Source organism: Bacillus rossius, chromosome 2 (genome assembly GCF_032445375.1).
Source record: "Bacillus rossius redtenbacheri isolate Brsri chromosome 2, Brsri_v3, whole genome shotgun sequence".
NCBI classification, from domain to species: domain Eukaryota; kingdom Metazoa; phylum Arthropoda; class Insecta; order Phasmatodea; family Bacillidae; genus Bacillus; species Bacillus rossius.
The window spans coordinates 105,090,104-105,110,589 of record NC_086331.1 but is presented as its reverse complement, the minus strand read 5'-3'; the positions used below and the strand labels follow the sequence as shown (position 1 = coordinate 105,110,589).

Here is a 20,486-nt window from a genome sequence, read left to right as displayed (position 1 = left end):
TAACCGTATTAGAAAAACAACAAAATTAGAATAATTAGTAATTTCACAGATCACTAAAGTCTAATAATATTTGCTATTTTTTCATCCACATAAAAATACTACACAAAAAAAAATGAAAAACTAGCGATAATTGCGATACGTGTTTTGGGGGGAAATTGGTATTGTAGAAAGATAGTAAAATTTCCAAATTCGCTATCTAAACAATATCAATCTATTACACCAACATTAACACTCTTTTATAGCAAATTACTTCATCATGGCTTCAAACGTCCACGAAAAACCGTTATTATGAACGTTACAACAAAAATCTTGTCTAAAAGTAGTCAACATGAAACGTTATTAGTTTGAAGGCATAAGAAAACGAACGAAAAAAATACATTTCAAGAGTGGTCGCAACGTGACATAATTGCGTTTTACTTTGTCTTTTTTACAGCTGGATATTGCATTACAATCGGAGAACAGTTATTACCACGCATATAATATTTTATATCGCTGTGTACGACCTACAAATTTATCAAAACAATACAATTATCATTGTAACATAACCTACCAAGCGGGCATTTGAATAATTGTTTGCATTTATTGAATTGTGCAGAACAATCGCCAACATCTGTGAAAAAAATTCCATATTGCACTACGTTTTTTCCTTTTGACGGTATTTCTCTAGATTGTGATGATCCCTCTGCACCTTTATACATTTATAATTTCGTTAGACGAAATTAATAAGCTGCAATAGGTTATGTAACTCTTTAGATTAATCGATTATGAAGTCACACTTGTGCGAGAGGTCGATCTTCCAAAGTTAACAGAAAATAAATTGTACTTGTGACGTAAAGACTTGAATGATACGAAGCTTCGTTTAATGTGAATAGTTCATATCGTTTCGAAGTGTTATCGAATATTAAAAAAACTTCGAATTTGTTTGTACTATCGAAGCTTCGCACATGCTTAAAGTACACTATTGAAAACTATTTCTCACGAGTACCATACCTTCTGTTTTACTGGCTGATGGTGAAGATGATGAAGATGCATCATTCTTTGAACAATCAGTGTTGCTGCTACCTAAAGTATCTTTTACGAGGCTTTTGAGCAGTGAATCAAAGTGGTTTTCAGATGAACAAGCCAATGCTGCTTTTGAATCTGCAATTCAAACATTACTGATTAGTATTATATGATACAAGATTAACAGTTTTATAACCAATTATTACTGTAGTATATATTCATATTCAATTTTACATTACTTTCAATCAAAAATTTACCTGTTCACAAAGCAAATTTTGTTTTCAGTTTAACATTTGTGAAACTGATGTAGCTACAAGGGACATATGACTGTTCACTGCATCTATTTATTTTTGTCATTACTTTCTCAGGAATTCATTATGTCTGAATTTTCTAGTTTACTTTAGGAAGCTGGGTGTACTTATACAAAAGCTTTTTGTAGATTTGCATCAATGTTGCTTATATAATGGAAATATTTGTACTTGATTAATGTATGGATGCGACAACAGCACCTTTATATGTTAAATGTGCTACCCTAAGAGTCTGGAATGTCAACTACTGCTGTTTGTTGCAGCAAAAAGCCTCTGGGGAAAACACTGTCCGTTTCTTTGTTTCAAGATATCACAACATAAATTTCCCAGAACACCTTAGCCTGGTGGTTCATACACTAGACCACTACCTAGAATTTTGGACTACCAATTTACGTCTATACACAAGCTAGAGATGCTTCGGATGCGTGAGAAAATTACTAAACCCCAAAATCAAAATTACAATGGCTTTCTAGTAAGAACTAATAAAATTAACCAGGAATTTACTATAATAATCTAGTTAGTAGTTATGAATACTAGTACACAATGAAAGTAACATAAAAAACAATAAAATATAAATATACATATATGCACTTATTTGCACCTGGCGTTGGCGAAGCCCCAGAACTGGTTGAAGACATATTCTTCTTTAGAGTAGGACTGCATGATGAAGGAATTTCACTGGAATATAGACTTGGAGATGATGGTTTGCAATCCTTATCTGATGCAGCTGAAGCATAAAGACAAAACATTCTGAAATAATTAAGTTTCTATCCTGACTAGACAAGAGTCTTTTACATTAACAAAATTATAAAGGTAATAAAAAAAGAAGTAAAACACTGCTACAATTTTTTTGGAATAAACATGTAACAGTTGCTTGTATACGTGTAAGAGATTCAAAAGAAATACCTTATTTTTTTATTGAATTTTTACGCCAAGCAAATCATGTTTACGCATATGTTTCGCAAATAGTTTATGCATGTGTCAATAAATAAATAATTTACTAAATAAAAACAGTGACTAAATAATACAGTACTATAAACATTGTATCCAAATATATAAATGTTTCATATTATTCTTACAATGTTTGATGCATCTTTTTATGGTTTACTTATTTGTCAATTCCCACACATGTTTATATTTTGGGTTAATACACAGACCAATAATCAAAAAGACTTCTAATCTCTACTTTAAGAGCCAGTAGACTTTTAGAACATAAATTACCATACCCTAGTAAACCAACATGTATTTGGTAAATAAATAAAATATAAAAATTTATTGTAGTTCATACGCAGGCATTAACTTTAACTTGCTTCAGAAAAATGTTTAAAGAAGCATTCTGTTTAGCAACCCCTTTCAGCATAAATAATTACAATTTTCTGGTGTTACTTCATAGAAGACAAAAAAATCTGAACTTTTTAGTTGCATAATATCTTTTTATACAATGTATATTTTATAGATATTGCAGATTACATTTCTAGAAAAACGCTAAATGATTAAATACCAAATAAAATGAAACCAGTTAAAATTGAAAAGTTAGAGTAAAGTGGACTCCCATAACAACGAGGCTGTCCATAACGTGCATCAGAAGAGTGAACCCATTCAATGATAAAAAAATATTTCATATTTCCCAAAGAAAGGGCATATAAGACACCTGGTGGGTGGCTCTTACTGATGAGTGATGATGCAAGCACATGTGATGCTAGCTTTGACAGCTGACACAAAAGGAAGATAAGTGCTGGCAATGAAGTGTGTTCCAGCTTATCTGAAAACTTGGAATGAAGCCCAGTTAAAATAGAAAAGTCCAAGTAAAGTGGACTCCCAGAATAATGAGGCTGCCCATAATGTGACAGCTCAATATTGTCACCAGACTAACTAATTGTATATCCATATTTAGTTTAATTTTATATAAATTCAAACTGCCGAACTAAATGTTCGCTGAAGCAACTGCCCAAAATGTTTCACCTATCTTGAACATAGTGTAGTAAATGCTGAGCACTTATTTTTCCTTCAATTGCCAGTGTGCTTGTGTGAAAGGCATAGACTTTTTTTTGATGTGTATAAATCTTAGCTCTCGGTATACTGCATTGGTAGGAGTAATTTCGTGAAAATGGAACAGAAGTCGATGAACGGAAATGTGTCACACAGATGGCAGACCCATGTGTAGCAACATACGCCTGTATATCTTCACTTTCATATATTAGGGTACATAGCAAACATACAGGTGTGCCAAATGAAACTTTATATTAGTGAAACTACCCTGGAAAATATTTGGTAAACTAAACAGTCATAGTAAGAAGTAATCTCAAGTTTTAAAATACCTATGAAAACTAGCATTACAATGATTATAATACATATTCTCTCTCCAAATTGCATATTGGCTTAATAGCATAGTTGCTCATTACTGAGGTTAGATGTTTACACATTACTGGCAAGTACCGAAAGACTCAATCACATTTTTTTATAGCCTCGTAAATCACTGACTCTTTTTTATGTCATATAGGAGGAAGAAGATAATTGCTTGAGCTGCCGCATTAACATAATTGGTAGGAATTACTCTAGGATCGAGCATGCATGCGGTTCACCTGTGTATTATCTACCTAAAAACCATGCTGATAGTCATAATCCATTTTTTAACAGCTTGATGGGTGCAGCTTTTAACATATTCTGCTTTAAGGAAAAAATTGTCAGTATCTTTTAAGTTTTTTAATTTTCTCGAACAAGAAAGCAAAGAAAATCAATCTTTGATTTAACTTGAATTTTCAAAGCTTCGCACACTCCTCGGGGAACAAAGCTATTATCTAAGGACAATCCTGGTACTATAAATATTTTGGACATCCAATAGCATGATATTTAAGTACTGTACACACAAATTAAATTAGTTCATTTAAGATATATATATATATATACACACACATACACACATAAAAAATCAGATACACCAACATTGTTGAATGTACCAAACTTCAAGACTTAATATTTATTTGGAACTGTATACACATACACTGAAAATAAAAAATAAAAACAGCTCATTTTCAAGACTTTCGAAAAAATTCAATACAGTCAAACCTATCAGAAACGACCCCTCACGGTTCCCAGGAATAGGGTCGTAATAGAGGGGGGATCGTAATAGAGGGGGGGTCGTAATAGGGGGGGGGGGGGGGGTCGTAATAGATGTTTTCCGAAATTTTCATTTCATTTCACCCCCCCCCCCCCCCCTTCCCAAACCGCTAATCGCAAAGAAACCAGCCGTACAATGGCAGGATGCTGTCACTCACAATGCTAGACGGCTTTGCTTTAAACCCACTTCAACCTTCATGACAAGTCCGTCGCCCTACAGGCCACCTCTAAAGAAAATATGTCAATAGACAGTTTATTTTTACTGGTTAGTTTACATGTACGTTTTCTGCTTGCCGTAGTTAAATACACTATAACCCCGATGTCACGAACCCCGGATTTAACGAAGCAGTGATTTTACGAATACATTCTCGGGAACCGTCAAAAAATTGGACATTTTGACCAAAATGTGAAAATCAGAAGAAAAAAACAAAAAAAAAAAACAAAAAAAAACGAAAAGATCATTAAAATCTGTTCATTTTAACACACAGCATATTTTTGTGTCGGCTTTAATACTTCCAATGTTCATGTAAGAATAACAAAAAAATAATGGGACATTTCCTTTAAAAATACGGCAGCAGTAGCTTTTGAAACGTAAGTGGGAGCGCGGGAATATCGTCTAGACACTGGCGGCAGCACAGGCGGCGGATGCATGACGTCATACGGCTTACCTCTCCTTCCCTTGTCCAGACTTCAAGGTTCATCCCTCCCAGAAATACAAACCATCCTGTCTCTCTCCCCCTCCTCCCAAAACATCCTTTGGCATGTGAAACTGTCAACATCCTTCCTCCCCTTCTCCAAACTGCGTGCAACGAAAGCAAGGTTTGTATAGTCCATTTCTGGTAAAATGAAAAATTTTTAAGGGCCCCCGCGACAGCCATTTACCGTTAATTGTTTTGATACAATTTGTTTGTTAGTTACACAACATTATTTCTGCTGGAAAATCACTGAAACTTCAAAATTTCTTTAATGGAAAAATTTAGCAGGGATGTAAAAGTATTCATTTTTGCCGCAAATGAACTATACTCGCCCTTCCTGCCGGACAACATTCTCGGCGCGTGACGCATGGCAACTACAGTCGTGTGATGCGCACAGCCACGAAAAACCTATGCGATTTCCAAACTACACTAGATATCCGACTGGAGTCTGTTTACGAAAAGCATTTAAGAATTTGTTAATGCCCAACTGGTTCATTTTGATATAAAATGGCTAAAAGGCATGTTTTCGAAGTTTTAGGTGTAAAAAACCCGTTAAAAATTTCGTGAAAGTATCAGAGGGAAATGCATTACCCCTTTATCTTCATTTTTCCGCCATATAATGTTACGGTCACCGCTCAAATTTCACAGTTATCAGACGAGAACTAGATGACTGCGCGCCAGTTCAGAGCCTTGCACTTAGAGGTTTTACCGTGCTAGAACTACCATTGAGCGTCGCTCTTATCATCCCGCTTCACTAACACACACGCTGACCAGACGGCGCCCTAAAGCTGATTAGAAGAAGCATGTAGAAATGCAAGGCAAGAAATTTTTCCAGCTTATCAACCAGGACCCGGGCAAGTCTTGACTATCAAGCTTTTCACATTAAAATATAAGATACTTGTATTGTGTAATTTCGGTGTTATTTAGCGGTTTTTCTTAAAAATCGCTTTATTCGCATTTTCCATATAAATTTGCGGAAAATTTCGCGATTTCGCGATTCACCATATAATCGTGGCCCTAGTTATTGCTCGCGCGAGAGGTGAGACGTGGAATGTTAGAAGAAAGATAAATGCGGGGTAGACAGACGGCAGCCAGTGTGTTTTCTGCGCGGGGAATAAGTGGCGTAGGCTTTTTTTTTATGCTGGGTGAAGCGACCTTTTTCTATCAACCCACGGGAAAAGATAATTGCTTGAGCTGTCAAAATAAACATCGCTGCGGCAGTTAAAACAAGTTGAGGCGGGCGTGCATCCAGTCGGTCGCTGTGTATTGTCAACCGATAGTAATACAAATCAAGAGAAATCCAGCAGGTAGCTTTCTTTGCCTTAACTGCGTACCACACTAGACACTCGCAAAAAGCTAAACGTAAACACGTTGCCACAAAAACCTTTATCTGCACCCTGCCGGCAAAGGGACGTGGAATGGGGGTTGTTAAGCGCTGACAGCGGTCGACAGGAAGCACTTGGCAAGAGAAACGCAGTAACACGCTACTCACCACAAGAAACTTATTTTCTGTCCGATTTTATTCGGATTTTCGGCAATTTTTTCACGGTTCCTCGAAATCGGGTTGTAATAGAGAGGTGGTCGCAATAAATGGGGTCGCAACAAAAAGGTTTTACTGTAATTGTAATGTATTCAGTTAACCCTTCAAATGTTAATCCTACTATTACTAAAGTAATATTTGTTTTTCACCTAATGCTTTTTTATTTACAAGAAGTAGCAGTTGGTTAGCTTGCCAAATATTTCCCATAATTGTTCTTCTTTCAGTGTATGATATGCAGGATGTGCTGATGAAACGCTCCAGCACTCAAAGTTGTGTCTATGGAATATTTTTAGTGTAGCTAAATATCCAAGAGATCTTCGTCTTCCGCGAAGACGGAGATCTTTGTCTTCAACTTTGATTCTAATAGAAAAAATGGTCCTAACACACCCATGAGCAAACAGTCTCGATAACCAATTGAGTACAGACACTCACTGTTTTCAAACTTACTGTAACATATCTTAAGTATTATTTATTTATGATGTATACTGTTCTTTGTGATAAAACATAAATATGTAAGAATAATAAATTTTAGGATCTGTGATATTTAAGGGCCTCGCCTACCCGGGCATACATCTAATGTGCAGAGCTTTAGAAGAACTCACACAATTTGAAAACAGCTTGGGATATCTGAGTGGTGTCTGTTTACAAAAAGCATTTAAGAATACTCTAAGGCAGGCCTGCCGTTTTTACGGATTTTATCCGTTTTCACGGATATTTGAAGCTTAAAACGGACTAACGGATAAACAGCGACATTCACGGATATTTAAGACGCTTCGCCGATATTTTCATATTTCAATTTCGTTCGTGTAAATATTTACATTCAACTACCTATTTGAAGTTGTCAAACCATACAAGCATCCAACAGTAAAGCAAACACTCACATTACGTGTAGCGCCATGGAACTTCCAATCGTTTAACCACAAACCAAAAACATTTACTCCCACATATCGTTTTATGAAGTACAATATCTATGGTTTCGGAGGAAATGTTTTTTGTTTGTTGAGTTAAACGCTGAGAAGTGTCATGGCGTCAGTAAACATTGGTATTTTTTGCCATTACAATGTTTTAGTTGCGGCATTTGTTTACAAACTTCTTACGTGATTTAAGTAGTAGTTTTGGTCTTAGCTGATTGTGATGGAGAAAAAACGAAAGGCTTCGCCGGACAGGTCACTTTATAAACAGCGTTATCGTAAAGAATGAGAGCAAGAATTGAAATGGTTGAGGCGTGGCAAAACGGAATTTTCCGCCGTTTGTTCGACTTGCAACTCGGAACTGAACGTGACAAAGGGCGGCTTGAAGACGCAAGTTCATGCGAAAAACCAACGAGCTGCTGATCAGAGTTGTTCTTTGACGAGTTTTGTAACCAAACCAAACAAAATAATTGATGCAGAACTGTTATGGGCGAACTTCGTTTGTGAAAACAATTTATCTGTGAAACTCGGTGATAATTTCACGAAACTTGTCCCGAAAATGTTTCCAGATAGTGAATTCGGAATAAACATTCCTTGTTCGCGCACTAAAACTAGCCAGATAATTATTCAATCTTTGGGTACATCAGCTGCAGATTGTTACCTATGCAATGAAAACACAATTTTTCACACTGATTGATGAATCAACTGATGTTACAGTCACTAGGCAGGTTGTAGTGTTAGCAAGGTTCTTTTCATCTGAGATTGTTGAAACTCATCTGTACAAAGTATAATGGCTTTGAGTGGTGCTGCAACTGGAGAAAATCTGCTGTGGAAAGGGTTTTCAGCGATCTCAAGATGGTTAAAACTGTTCACAGATCGTCAATAGAATCACCAATGTTAAATGCACTGTTGCATTGCAGAATGAGAACATCTGCAGGTCTGGCTTTTAAGCCCACTGACGAGATGCGGAGAAGAGCACAGAACATGAAAAAGTAGCTAGTTAATGATGTGAAATACGTTTGTTTTTTTAACTTGTAAATAACTTCAGTTGTATGGATGTATTTATAGTTTGTAAATAAGAAAAGCACCAAAGCCTATACTGAAGAGAAATTTTTAAATTACTTTTATTTTATTGTGATACCAACTATTAGTTTTGTAATGTAAGTGGCAAATCTTAACAATTTTTTACATCCATTTGATTTTTTTTAAATTATGTTTTGGAATGCAATGTATATTTAAAATTACCGCGAAAAATAAATTATGTTAATTACGGCTATATATTTTACAGGATTTTTAAATGCTGTAAAGAGGATTTAGGAACCTAATTTGGTGGCAGGCCTGGCATAAAGTGTCACAGTATGAAATTAATGGGAAAACATGTTTTCCACTGCTTTGTAAACTTGCAAAGGCAATGCTTATTCTTCCACACAGCAATGCAGGGGTGGAAAGGATATTCAGTAAGCTCAACCTTATCAAGACAGCGCACAGGTCATGTCTTGAATCGCCAATGCTAAATGCTTTGTTGCATATCTCTTCTAGGAAGAATATGGCAGAATTCCAGCCAACAGAAGAAATGAGGAATAGGGCAAAACTTCTGAAAAAGTGATATTTAAATACCGCCAGTGGTGAAGTGTAGGCTACGTGTGTGTGTAAATACTTGTATAAAGTGTTAAAAATTAAATTGTTTTGATTGAAGTATAGTTACCTACATTATGATCAAGTAATTTTCATAAAAATTGCATATTTTTTTGTATTTTTTAATGTACAGGATTTTACAGGATATTTTATATTCAAAACAAGGATATTACAGGATATTTCACATTTCAATCAAGGATATTGTTTTCAAAGTGGTGGCAGCCCTGCTCTAAGGGCAGATAAGTCAATCTGTTTCCGTATTTCATTTTTTAAACCGTATTTTTAGAAGAGTGAAAATGATTAAAACGAGTGTCTTCAGGATAATTTTTAGGCATTAAATGCAAGGTACAGATTCTTGAAAGCACTCACGGGACTTTCGTTACACATTTATCTTCATTTCTCCGCTGTATAATGCTACTGTTACCACTCAATGCACCAGCAAGTACCACACTTACCATTTTTTGCTGCTACCAACACACTTTCAATTTAGTGTTAAGTAATATATTTTTTAAATATTTTCAAAATTATTGTGTTAAATGTTAAACAAAATTTAAAGTTACAAGCAATTTCGACTAACACACTGCTTATGCGACACTACTTACAGATATATTTCTTGCTATCTTTCTTGTTGGCTATAATCTGGCAAAATTATATTTTTAATATTACTTTAAGGTGGCTAAATGAAATATAATTGAATCTCAGCCATTGAAAAGATACTGAAAGTGTGGGATATTGTCCTGTAGATTTTAAAATTTTGCTACACCTCTGTTGACATCTGAACATGTAGAGCTGACCAATAAGTCTAGTTTATGATAAGGAAGGGTGGGCAAGCAAGAAGATATCTTGGATGCGAGTAGCACGAAAGTCACGACGCCTCGAAAATACAACTACATAAGTGAAGCCGTTATCTTGAGTACTCAAGTGTTCATAAAGAACTTTTGAACACTCTCCATGCAGAAGCTCAGTAGGAATCTCAACTATAACCATGATCTATTTTAATAGTGGTTAGGTACATTAATCATCTAGATAGTTTCATTTTAATAAATTATATATATATTATTAATAATAAATACAAAAACCAACCAACCTTGCATTTCTACATTATAGTGCACTAAATATGATACTTGGAAGAAACAATAACTAAAATATCCTTAGAAATTTTCTTAATTTGTAATGTTTGAATGAATTTTCTCATTTTCTAAGTACTTGTGTCCATAGTACTGCTTTTATTACTTTTTAGTGACCTGTAAGCACCATGCACAGTCAATGTTACTTACTTAGGGTGAACGCAAAAGTGTATAAATACAAACCTGTGCTGGAGGCTGCATCTTCGTGCTCTACAGATTTATCCGGTGCAGGACCACTTGCAGGTTGCACTGACCTCTCACTAGAAGCATCACTGCATACACATGGCTGGACATTTCTGTATAAAAAAATCACATTCAGTTGAAACTTTAGCCATAATCACAACTAAAATCAGAGAGTAAAAATTGGTAACAGTAATTTTTATACCAAACAAATAATGGTACCACACCTTTCCCTGCCATGCATTCTCTCACTTGCTTAAGTGTACGCCATGCAAGTGCTATGATTCTTCATAGGTACTACGCAAGATTGTGTGCACAAGCATATGCACACATGCATGCAGATGTTTTTGTGGGTGTGCAATAGTACAGCATTGTATCACTTATCAACAGTGCTAGCACGATGGCTGGCAAATTATGTAGCAAGGAGAGTAAGAGTGGACAGAGCAAGAAAAGGGATACGGTCACTACATATTATCTCGGAGAAAATAACATGGAAGTATATAATGCTTTCTTCGAATCTAAGTAAGGCAAATTAATTTCACGTGTTTTTCACAAATTCCATACAATATTCCTAAATATGTTACCATGTTTTGATAGGTATTACGGATGAGGCCTAACTATTGAGTTTTTATGCAGAGATGCTATTCTTTCATGTGTGATTGAAATATAAATATTCAATAAAGGGATCAAATACAGCATAGGATGTACACAAATGCCTAAGCATTAGTTGCTTAAAAACATAGATTGCTTACATGAAATGGAAAACAGTTAAATCATACATAATCTGTAACAAATCAAGTCAAGGATTCACAATGTTTCAAGTAAGGTGTCTCAAATCAAAGTGAGACCAGGAGCTTGTAACCTACCAAGAATCCCAATTAATTATATCTTCACACTGAGAACATCAAAACAATATTATCAAGCTTTGTTGGAAATAAAATCATAAACATTTTTCAAGCACAATGGAAACTGTTTGGGAGTGGTTTAAATATGTCTTTTAGTTTATAACAGTTTTGGTGCAAAAAAAAATTTGTTTAATCAGGAATTTGATTAAAAATATTATGTAACAAATTATTTAAACTAAATGATAGATATTTTAACCAATAAGACACCAAAATTCATAAATCAGTTTACTTCCAGAAAAATTATCCTAAATGGTTCTCAAAGTTAATAAAATTATTTAAAACTAAAGCACATTTACATAAACTCAATAATAAGCATAAAAATAATTATCATTAATCATGTTTCTGAATTCAAAAGAAATATGTGAGGCATAAAATCAAATCTGATAAAAGTAAATGGCAAGCAGATGTAGTAAATTAACTCAAAAGTAAAAACCTAACAGTTTCTAGAAATATGTAAAACTCATAAAAAATTATCACAGGGAAAATTTAAATCTCTTAGTGAATGACAAACCCATTTACAATCCTAATGATGTAGCTAATGCATTTAATAATCACTTTGCTAATACATTTGTTAAAACCTCTGTAAAATTAAATAAAACCAAGACAATCAAGAAAACCATGCAAATGCTTTAAATTTCTTGATTCCTACAATAACTAAGAGTCTAATAATGTGGGCAATCGAAAAAACAAATCAAGTGAAGTGACTGGATCTGATGGTATTCCTAATTTTATATTAAAGGGACCTTCACTACATTATTGACTTGTATTTTCAATGCTATTCTAAACAATACAAATTTTCCTCCTTCGTTGAAAAATGCAATACCTGCCCTGGAAATTATAAAGAAATAAAAATTTAGTTGCAAACTTTGTTATGGAGCTTCAAAAGCTTTTGAAAAAAAATTACTTATGGACACAAAAATTTTAGTATAAAAATTTTTTTTCTTCTGAAAAACAACATAGTTTCCAATCTGGAAGATCAGCTTTAACAAATCTGTTTATACATGTGAATGCCTTGTACGTACCAATATAACATCGAGACAAAGTGATGCTATTTATTTTGACACAAGTAAAAAAAAAAACTTTGATACTTGCCCTTAAATCTTATTATTAAAAAGTTATAAATTTTAGGCCTTGACAAGCAATAAGTGGAAAGGTTTTTTTAATTAATTCACAAATTAATACTTTTCAGTCAGAGTTGCAAATGCACTATCATCAAAGTATTCAATTACATCAGGTGTTCCGCAAGGTTGTTAATTAATCTCCGCTACAATTTAACAGTTTTATAAATGATATTACGAATGAAATCCAAATTTCAAAAATATTACTTTATGCCGATATAAAATTGTATAAAACAATAATTGAAAAAAAAAAAAAAAGTGACTGTGAAGCTCTTCAACATGATATTTCAGCTGGTCAGACTTGGTGTTCTAATAATCAAATGTCTCTCAATTATGAAAAATATTGTTAAATGACCTTTAGGAGAAAACTCATTTCAATTAATTTTAATTACCAGAGTATAATTTGATAACATGATTCGCTTTTAATTATCCCCGGGGTTTACCTTGGGGGCTCGACTGTTTAGTTAATTTAATTGTATTTCGCTAGCCGGAGTTCTAAAATTATTGTGAGAAACTTTATCCAACCACCAGGTGGCTTTGGATATTCTAAACTGATTCGTGCCATTAGGCATGAGAGGCATGTAACACGATGGCGTGTATTAAATCTCATTACCGAATCACGTGTGTTTGCCCATATGCTGACCACTTACGGTGAGACTGGTGTGTGGAACGTCTATAAGAGCCCACTTAATAATACTGTGTAAGCATGCCTGACGCTGAGTGTGTGCCAGGTCCTAGCACACTGAGATAATTGCGCAAGGGGGATACAATTCACGCCTCCACACCGGCAACGCCACGCCCTGAGGACAGAGTCTCAGCTGGGTCAGTGTTCCCAAAATACAGTGGCACCCATTGTTTCTGCATTCGTAACTTAAGCAAATACCCCGACCAATCAATACATATATGTTCTGTATCTTGCATAGTTATCTGAAATTAGTAAACAGCAAATTATAATGCTGGGTTTTGGCATGTTGAATTATGACAGGCGGTAAATATCAGCAATCCCCTTGAAAATTTTAGGTCACATATAAACAATAAAAAATTCTATATTGTTGTTACGTTTGGCCATTAGTGATTTTTTGAATACTACCTGGCAATACATTATCAAAGTTTAAAGATGTAACTATCCATACCTTTGCCTTTCCCGCAGAACATGAGACTGTCTTCGAGCATATCTCTGACTAGGACGACGTTCAAACTGCACAGTACGTCTAGCACGATTTTGCTGTGTTGTCTGGAACTCAGTCTTACCACTGAAAATATTAAGAGAAACAGGTAAATGCAATTTATCAAGGAAGGGTGCATAATATTATATATCACTTAACTTTACATTAAAATTAGGTGAAAACAAAGAAATAAAAATGAAGTATAATGGTGTGAACATATATATTTACAAACACTGATTCATTGCATGTTGCACATATGCTATCCAGAATTATTGAATAATCAAAAGTCTTTCAATTCACTTAAATTCTCAGATAATGTATTTTGAAAACCATAAAAAATTCTTTGCATTTTCACCAGATGATTTGCATTAATTGTATTTTTTATTTGATATTTTAATTCTTTTTCTATTAAGTTTGGCCTAGAAAAATCATTTTTGTAAAATGTATGTACTTGTGGTTAGTATGACTGCATTATACAAGAAACTTTAATGCCTAAAGTTTCTGCATGAAAACAACCACCACCACTGCAGAATTATAAGATTTATAAAACATTGATATTAAAAACAAAATAGCACATTACCACACTCTACACTACCTCTCAATAACTGACAATGCTTAGAGCCTGTCAGGTGGCCACTCTCATGGCAGTCTCAAATTACAGCTTTTTCAAGGTTTGTCAATGTAGTGTCACTGAATACTCAGAACAAATAAAACTTAATTAATAGAGACAAGATTTTATGGTTTTATTTTCAGGCTAATTTTGTTTTTAAAACAAGACATTTTGGTGTTATTGGTTTTAATTTTTTATGAAACCTGTTTATTAAAAAAGATAGCATATTACTGAACAAATTATGACACTTAAATGTTCCACAATATAAATTTCTCTAAAAATTGTAATTTTGGCTGATACTTGATGCACTTTTACAAAATTATTATTTGCAATAAGCATGTGTAACTATTCAGAATAAATAAAATAAATCTATTATTAATTTTTGTGTTTGAAATTTGAAAAATGTACTAATATCGTAATGTAAAAATTAGTAAATAATACCAAATGCAAAATTAATATTAAGTAAAATTTTTCCAATTTTTTTTGCATTAAATATGGTACAATCTTCATGTTAAATAAATTAAATATTACAAATCATTTCATTGAATTTAATATTTAAAAGATTAGGTATTTGTCATTATTTAACTTTTAATTGAAAATGCTGATTAGTTTCATGATTTTAGTTAAATTTTGGTGCTTTTTGGTGTATTAACTTGTATTTTGGTTTTTATCCCAATTTCCCAAATAATCTTATTCCTATTAATTTGTCAAACTTTATATTGAAACAAACAACATTATTGTGTATTTATAACCGCATTATAATAAAGCAATTCTCCTGAACATATTTGATAGCAATTTTTGTTTTACTTGTGTTAACGACAATGACATTAGAAACGGTCAACCGTTAAACAAGATTCAGTGATATCCGAGAAGGAATCGCCAATGGCCTGTAGTGAGGAACCAGCCCAGCATTTGCCTGAGTGGTTTCAGTGAAACCAAAGCAAAATGGATGAACTACGATTCAAATCTGTGTCCTGTGCCCATATTTTAATGTTGCACCACCTTGCTTGGTTATACAAACAATAAACACTAGCATAAGCATAACCTGAGTGCAGTGCATGAGACAAGGGAACTAGCATGCAGCTACAGGCAGTCAGCAGAACTAAACCACACGCTAACAAGGAGCTTCCTAGGTGTCTATCAGCATGCTTTTAAAAACTTTCGTAATTATAATTTCTGATTAGTTGAGTGTTTCAGAAGTGCTTACCTGTACCCTAAAATATTCTCTGGATAGACTCGTAAAAAAATGATTACATACAAATAAATGTATTTTTAACTATAAAAAATTATTGTAAACTTACCTGTATCTAAACCTAGAACCCATTCGGAAAAAGTTTTGCCTCGCCGAGGGACCTTTCACAGGTGCTCGAAGTCTGAAGAATGCATGATGTTCAACTGCACACTTCCATAAATGTTTGCACGCCTTCTCATTGTGAAGCCTAAAATAATGTTATATTACAAAGATTGCATACATATTTATATTATCTAATGTGTCTAATAATTACAATAACAACATCTATATATGAAACTGGAAAACTGATCTAATTTACAGCCAACCACATTGCTGCATTGAAATTTTTTAAATTAATATTATTAGCATATACATATCAGAGTGCTACTCAAAACAGTGCTAATCACATACTTTTTCCCATAAGCATGCATGTTAATCAAAAAATGCCTGCTGACTAAAATTTGAATCAAGACACTGATCACTTTATAATTAATTTACAGTACAAATATATATATAAATACATTTAAAGAATATTAAAACAAATGATAATAATAATATTTTTTTGATAAAACAACCTAAAATTAAATTTTAAAAATTCAAATGTTTTTCTGCCATGATTTGCCACTAGTGCATCCTAGTAGGCGCAAGGTAAACCAGCCCTGAAACCTTCTAGCTTTACTCCCCAGAGCTGCTGCTAACATGCAAGATGGCATAAATAAACGTTGGCTGAAGACACAGGAGTCATCGAAGATAAATACACAACAAAGGAAGCGAATAGCTATTAAGGAACGAGCAAAATATTGTTTGTTGATTCATCACATTATTAATTCATTGCAGTTTATTTAATGCTGCACAAAGTGCCATTGCCATTCTGCGCGCATGTAAATTATAATTCATGTAAAAGAAAACAGCACTACTTTAAATCTATGAACATGCTACTTCAAATCATGTCGCAATTTATTGGCATCGTTACTTCAAAACTGCTCTAATTGAAGAGGGTTACATCGAGGGGCAGGTGTATATATAATATATAAATAGTATATAAACAAGCATACACATGCATGCAGATATGTGAAATAATACATACCAACTAATATTAAAATTATAACTTTTAACAATCAGCACACATGATGCTTTATCATCTAATTTGTTAAATATAAACTCAACAAATAAATGAGTTGGGTAAGTTCAAACAGCTAAGCTTTCTTGTCCGAATGCAAAGTATAAATAGATGAACATTCTGTTAGTAGCTGTTAACATTTTCAAACTTAACTGTAAATATCTTCTTGATTGTACAGGACTGAGAGTACCGAAGTTTAATCAATGCTTACGGTCTCCGTTAAGTACAATCAACAATAAGAATGGCATTTTATATTGATTGGTAACAAACTTTAATAAATTAGACAAACACATTGTATCTTTTTGAGTATATGGTGTATTTAATATAGAATATATATATATATATATATATATATATATATATATATATATATATATATATATATATATATATAAAATAATAACTCTAATAATAGCAATCTTATAAAAAAAACTTTATCAAATAAATAATTTCCTGGTACTTCTATAGATTGGTGGAAAGTTTATATTTATCTTTATTTCTTATTAACTTTATTTTCATTTTTATTAGTCTAGTATTAACTACTCTGTGCTGTCCAATTGTATGCCTATTATCCAATGTATTATGTTTTGCATATTTCTGTGTGACTGTACATATGTCATGCCTAGCAGATAGTTTTATAACTATAGATAGGCACGTTTAAAAAAATTAAAACACACCTTATCAATGTCATCTCAGATTAGTTATCCATAGTTAAAAAGTAAAACAATTTCCCAATAAAATGGAAAAAAATAACGTTCCAATCAATCTCAGTTACTTACTTAAATATCATCTGAATAATAATTGGCCTTATATTTATGCTCTGAAAGGTTCAAGAAAACTGTATTTAATAACAATTTTTTTTTTTTACAAATGACTCTTATACAATTTGGAATAAAGTAAAACAGTTAGCCTTTACACAAACAAATTGATAGTCAACAGTAATTATATTGTCTACAGCACAGGTTAACAGAAAATGAACTACCTACTTACACCAGGGCGGTCATTGGTTTATATAACTTAAATCCTGGACTAAACCTAAAAAAAAGTATAGAAATCCTGGAAACTTAAAGTAAAAATCCTGTCAAAAATCCTAGAAACCTAACCTGACATACTCTCAAATAAAATAATCATACACCAAAATTCTAATCAGGTAGCTTACCAAAAATGAACTCACCTTAGTTATTATAAAACTGGTAAACTAAATATAGCCCAATTAGACTACACAAGACATTTTTATTATTTGAATTATAAAACAATCGCTTGAAACGATACAAAAATCTATAAAGTTATTTCTATCCTATCAATGGTTTGTGGATATGATGACAGTTGTGAACTACTATCATGGGATAATACTTAGTTGAAATAAATGCTGTCTTTCACAAACCAACTCGATCACTTTATAATATTTCTTACTTTCTTCCTTATCTGAAGAGTAGGCTTGAATTCACCCTTTTGTTTCCTATAAGATACTGGCATTAAAGCATTTACCAAAGATGACGATGAGCTGTTTTGATGAGTTTAAATTGGCTGAATGCTCTCTCTACAATAGGATTACTGTGTGGGAAAATCAACATTGTTCTCGCCAACTTGAGAGTGTTGGAAAATGTGGTTTGCCATTTCTCTCACACTTCCGACACTTTGTACCAAAATTTAATAGCAAACCATCAGAAAAGTTTAGCTGGAACAATAAAACTTGAAAGTGAATAGTGTGAAGTTTATTTATTATACTCTATACATTATTGCACGTGGTCACCGCAACTTTAATTGCCATTGTAAGAAACCTAAATTTTTTTTTTGTGCTAAGGCCCACGGTAAACCATATGGCCGTGAACCAAAATTTCAGTGACGTGAACACCAAAATTATGTCAGTTTTTTTTACAAAAGTATACAGTGGATTACTGGGTCTATATTAAAATAAATTTTACAGCAACATAACCAAATTCCTGTACATATTTCATCTTCGTGCATGTTCAGCAATTCTTGATTTACCACATTAGAAATATTTTGGAAAGGCATTTGGCAATACTGAATTTCCAAACACTGCAACGGAAAGTTTAACTTTTTCTATTCATAAATGTAAACAATTAATTTGAAAGTAGTTTGGTTTGATTAACCGAATTTTTTCCAATAAAAATTTGTAAATAATTGTTTGACAAATGATTATAGGCAAAGTCCAAAAAGAATTGTGTAAGAAAGAAAATCTCATCATTTGAAGTAGATATTTTCATAAGCTTCAATATGCACATCTCTGAACTCAAAATACACAAAATGTCATGCAAATATCAGTAATAATTTAGTAAAATCCAGAAATTAGTTTGAGTGCCTGAAATCCTGGAAACGGATAAAATCTATGAAATCGGCAGGCCTGACTTACACTGTAAATTCAAGTACCACCAAGTATACAGTTTACTGGGTAAATAAATGAAAATTAAATAAGGTATGGGCAGTTATTGAGTACTTTCTGTTGGTGGCAATTTTAATCATATTTAAGCAATTCTTTCTTATTTGAGGGTATGTGAGGCAGATGCACTGTCTGTGTATGAGTGGTTTGTACTAAGTTGAACACATTTCTATCATCAAACTTCAAAAGTTATGAAGCTGTAATATAAAACTAATGTCTTTTTATTTTCTGCAATATTTTTATGTCTATTATCCAAATATTTTTAAGAACCATGTGTACTTTAGACTGTCATTCAAGATGATTTTGTTAATAGTTTGCACGTGTCAGAAAACAAAATATTAATATTTATCACAACACTCAAAAAACATTATGCTTCCAAAACTTTCATGAATCCATACATTGTTGTCAAAATATTCACAAGGTGACCTACTCATATATGAGTGCAATTGCAGATTGCCTACCGAAAAATCATAAATATCAGCTTAGTTAGACATCCTTTACTGTAGTTAAAAATATAATTTTTCTGTAAATTGAGGTACATATCTTCTTCAAAAATAATACTAACCGGAAAACAAATGTGTGCTCTTGTTCTTTACCCTGATCATCGTCTTCCACAACTACAAGTGTTAGCTTCTTCTTCTTGAAGTCCAGTTTTCCAATCTTGGGCCTGTCACACACACAAAAATGTTGAAATATGATGATAAACTAACATGTATGAATTGTAAATTAATACAGGTACAATCTGACTAGCGAACTGACAGAAATAAAATAATTCCAAAATTTATAACAGCATCAGACTATTTACTGTATCAGTTCAAGTTTGTGAGTACTCATTTACTCAATCTTATATATAGTAAATTCAAAAGATAAAATCTTACTATTACAATCTGATTTCCTCAACCATACATGCTTTGGAAACTTAAAATCACAGTATCTGCATGACAATTTTAATAATAAAACTAACTTGTGCACAGAAAAATGCAGAAAAGTAACAAGAAATTGCATAAAAAGCCCAATTTTATGTAAGATCTTATATTCATTATTAACTCTATATCTGTTATCTTATGATGGGAGTATATTTGGCTCTATTAAGATCTAAACTCTACATCCTAAATAGGAAGAAAAGTGCTGTGACTATCTAAAATCATAGGCCAAGCTGTTCAACTCTGTTGCATATCCCTCCAGTGAGTGACTTTTGAGACATGTCTTTGGCCAGTGAAATTTTATGGCTATTGACAGCCATGGCACAAGACGGAGTTGACAACACAGTTAAGGAAAGGATACTGGATATTAGCGCAGAATTTGGAAAAAAACAATTAAGTAATTTGTTCTTTACTTTTAAAGCTATTTGCAGGTTATGGCTGAAATATTTCTTAATGGAAGATACTGACAAATGAACTGACGAAGAATTTGATTTGAT

The 20,486-nt window shown here is 33.1% G+C and overlaps 1 protein-coding gene across 2 annotated transcripts in view; it reads right to left on the bottom strand.

Annotated features, from left to right (window-relative positions):
- Positions 1-20,486, bottom strand: part of LOC134529549 (band 4.1-like protein 5) — a 111,037-nt gene that overhangs the window by 49,947 nt on the left and 40,604 nt on the right. For both annotated transcript variants that reach the window (XM_063363759.1, XM_063363760.1), the window contains exons 8-13: positions 19,632-19,733; positions 15,616-15,753; positions 13,672-13,791; positions 10,519-10,631; positions 1,912-2,037; positions 991-1,140 (exon numbers count right to left, since the gene is read on the bottom strand). In XM_063363759.1, the coding sequence (XP_063219829.1) occupies positions 991-1,140; positions 1,912-2,037; positions 10,519-10,631; positions 13,672-13,791; positions 15,616-15,753; positions 19,632-19,733 (749 nt within the window). The remainder of the gene's footprint in view (positions 1-990; positions 1,141-1,911; positions 2,038-10,518; positions 10,632-13,671; positions 13,792-15,615; positions 15,754-19,631; positions 19,734-20,486) is intronic.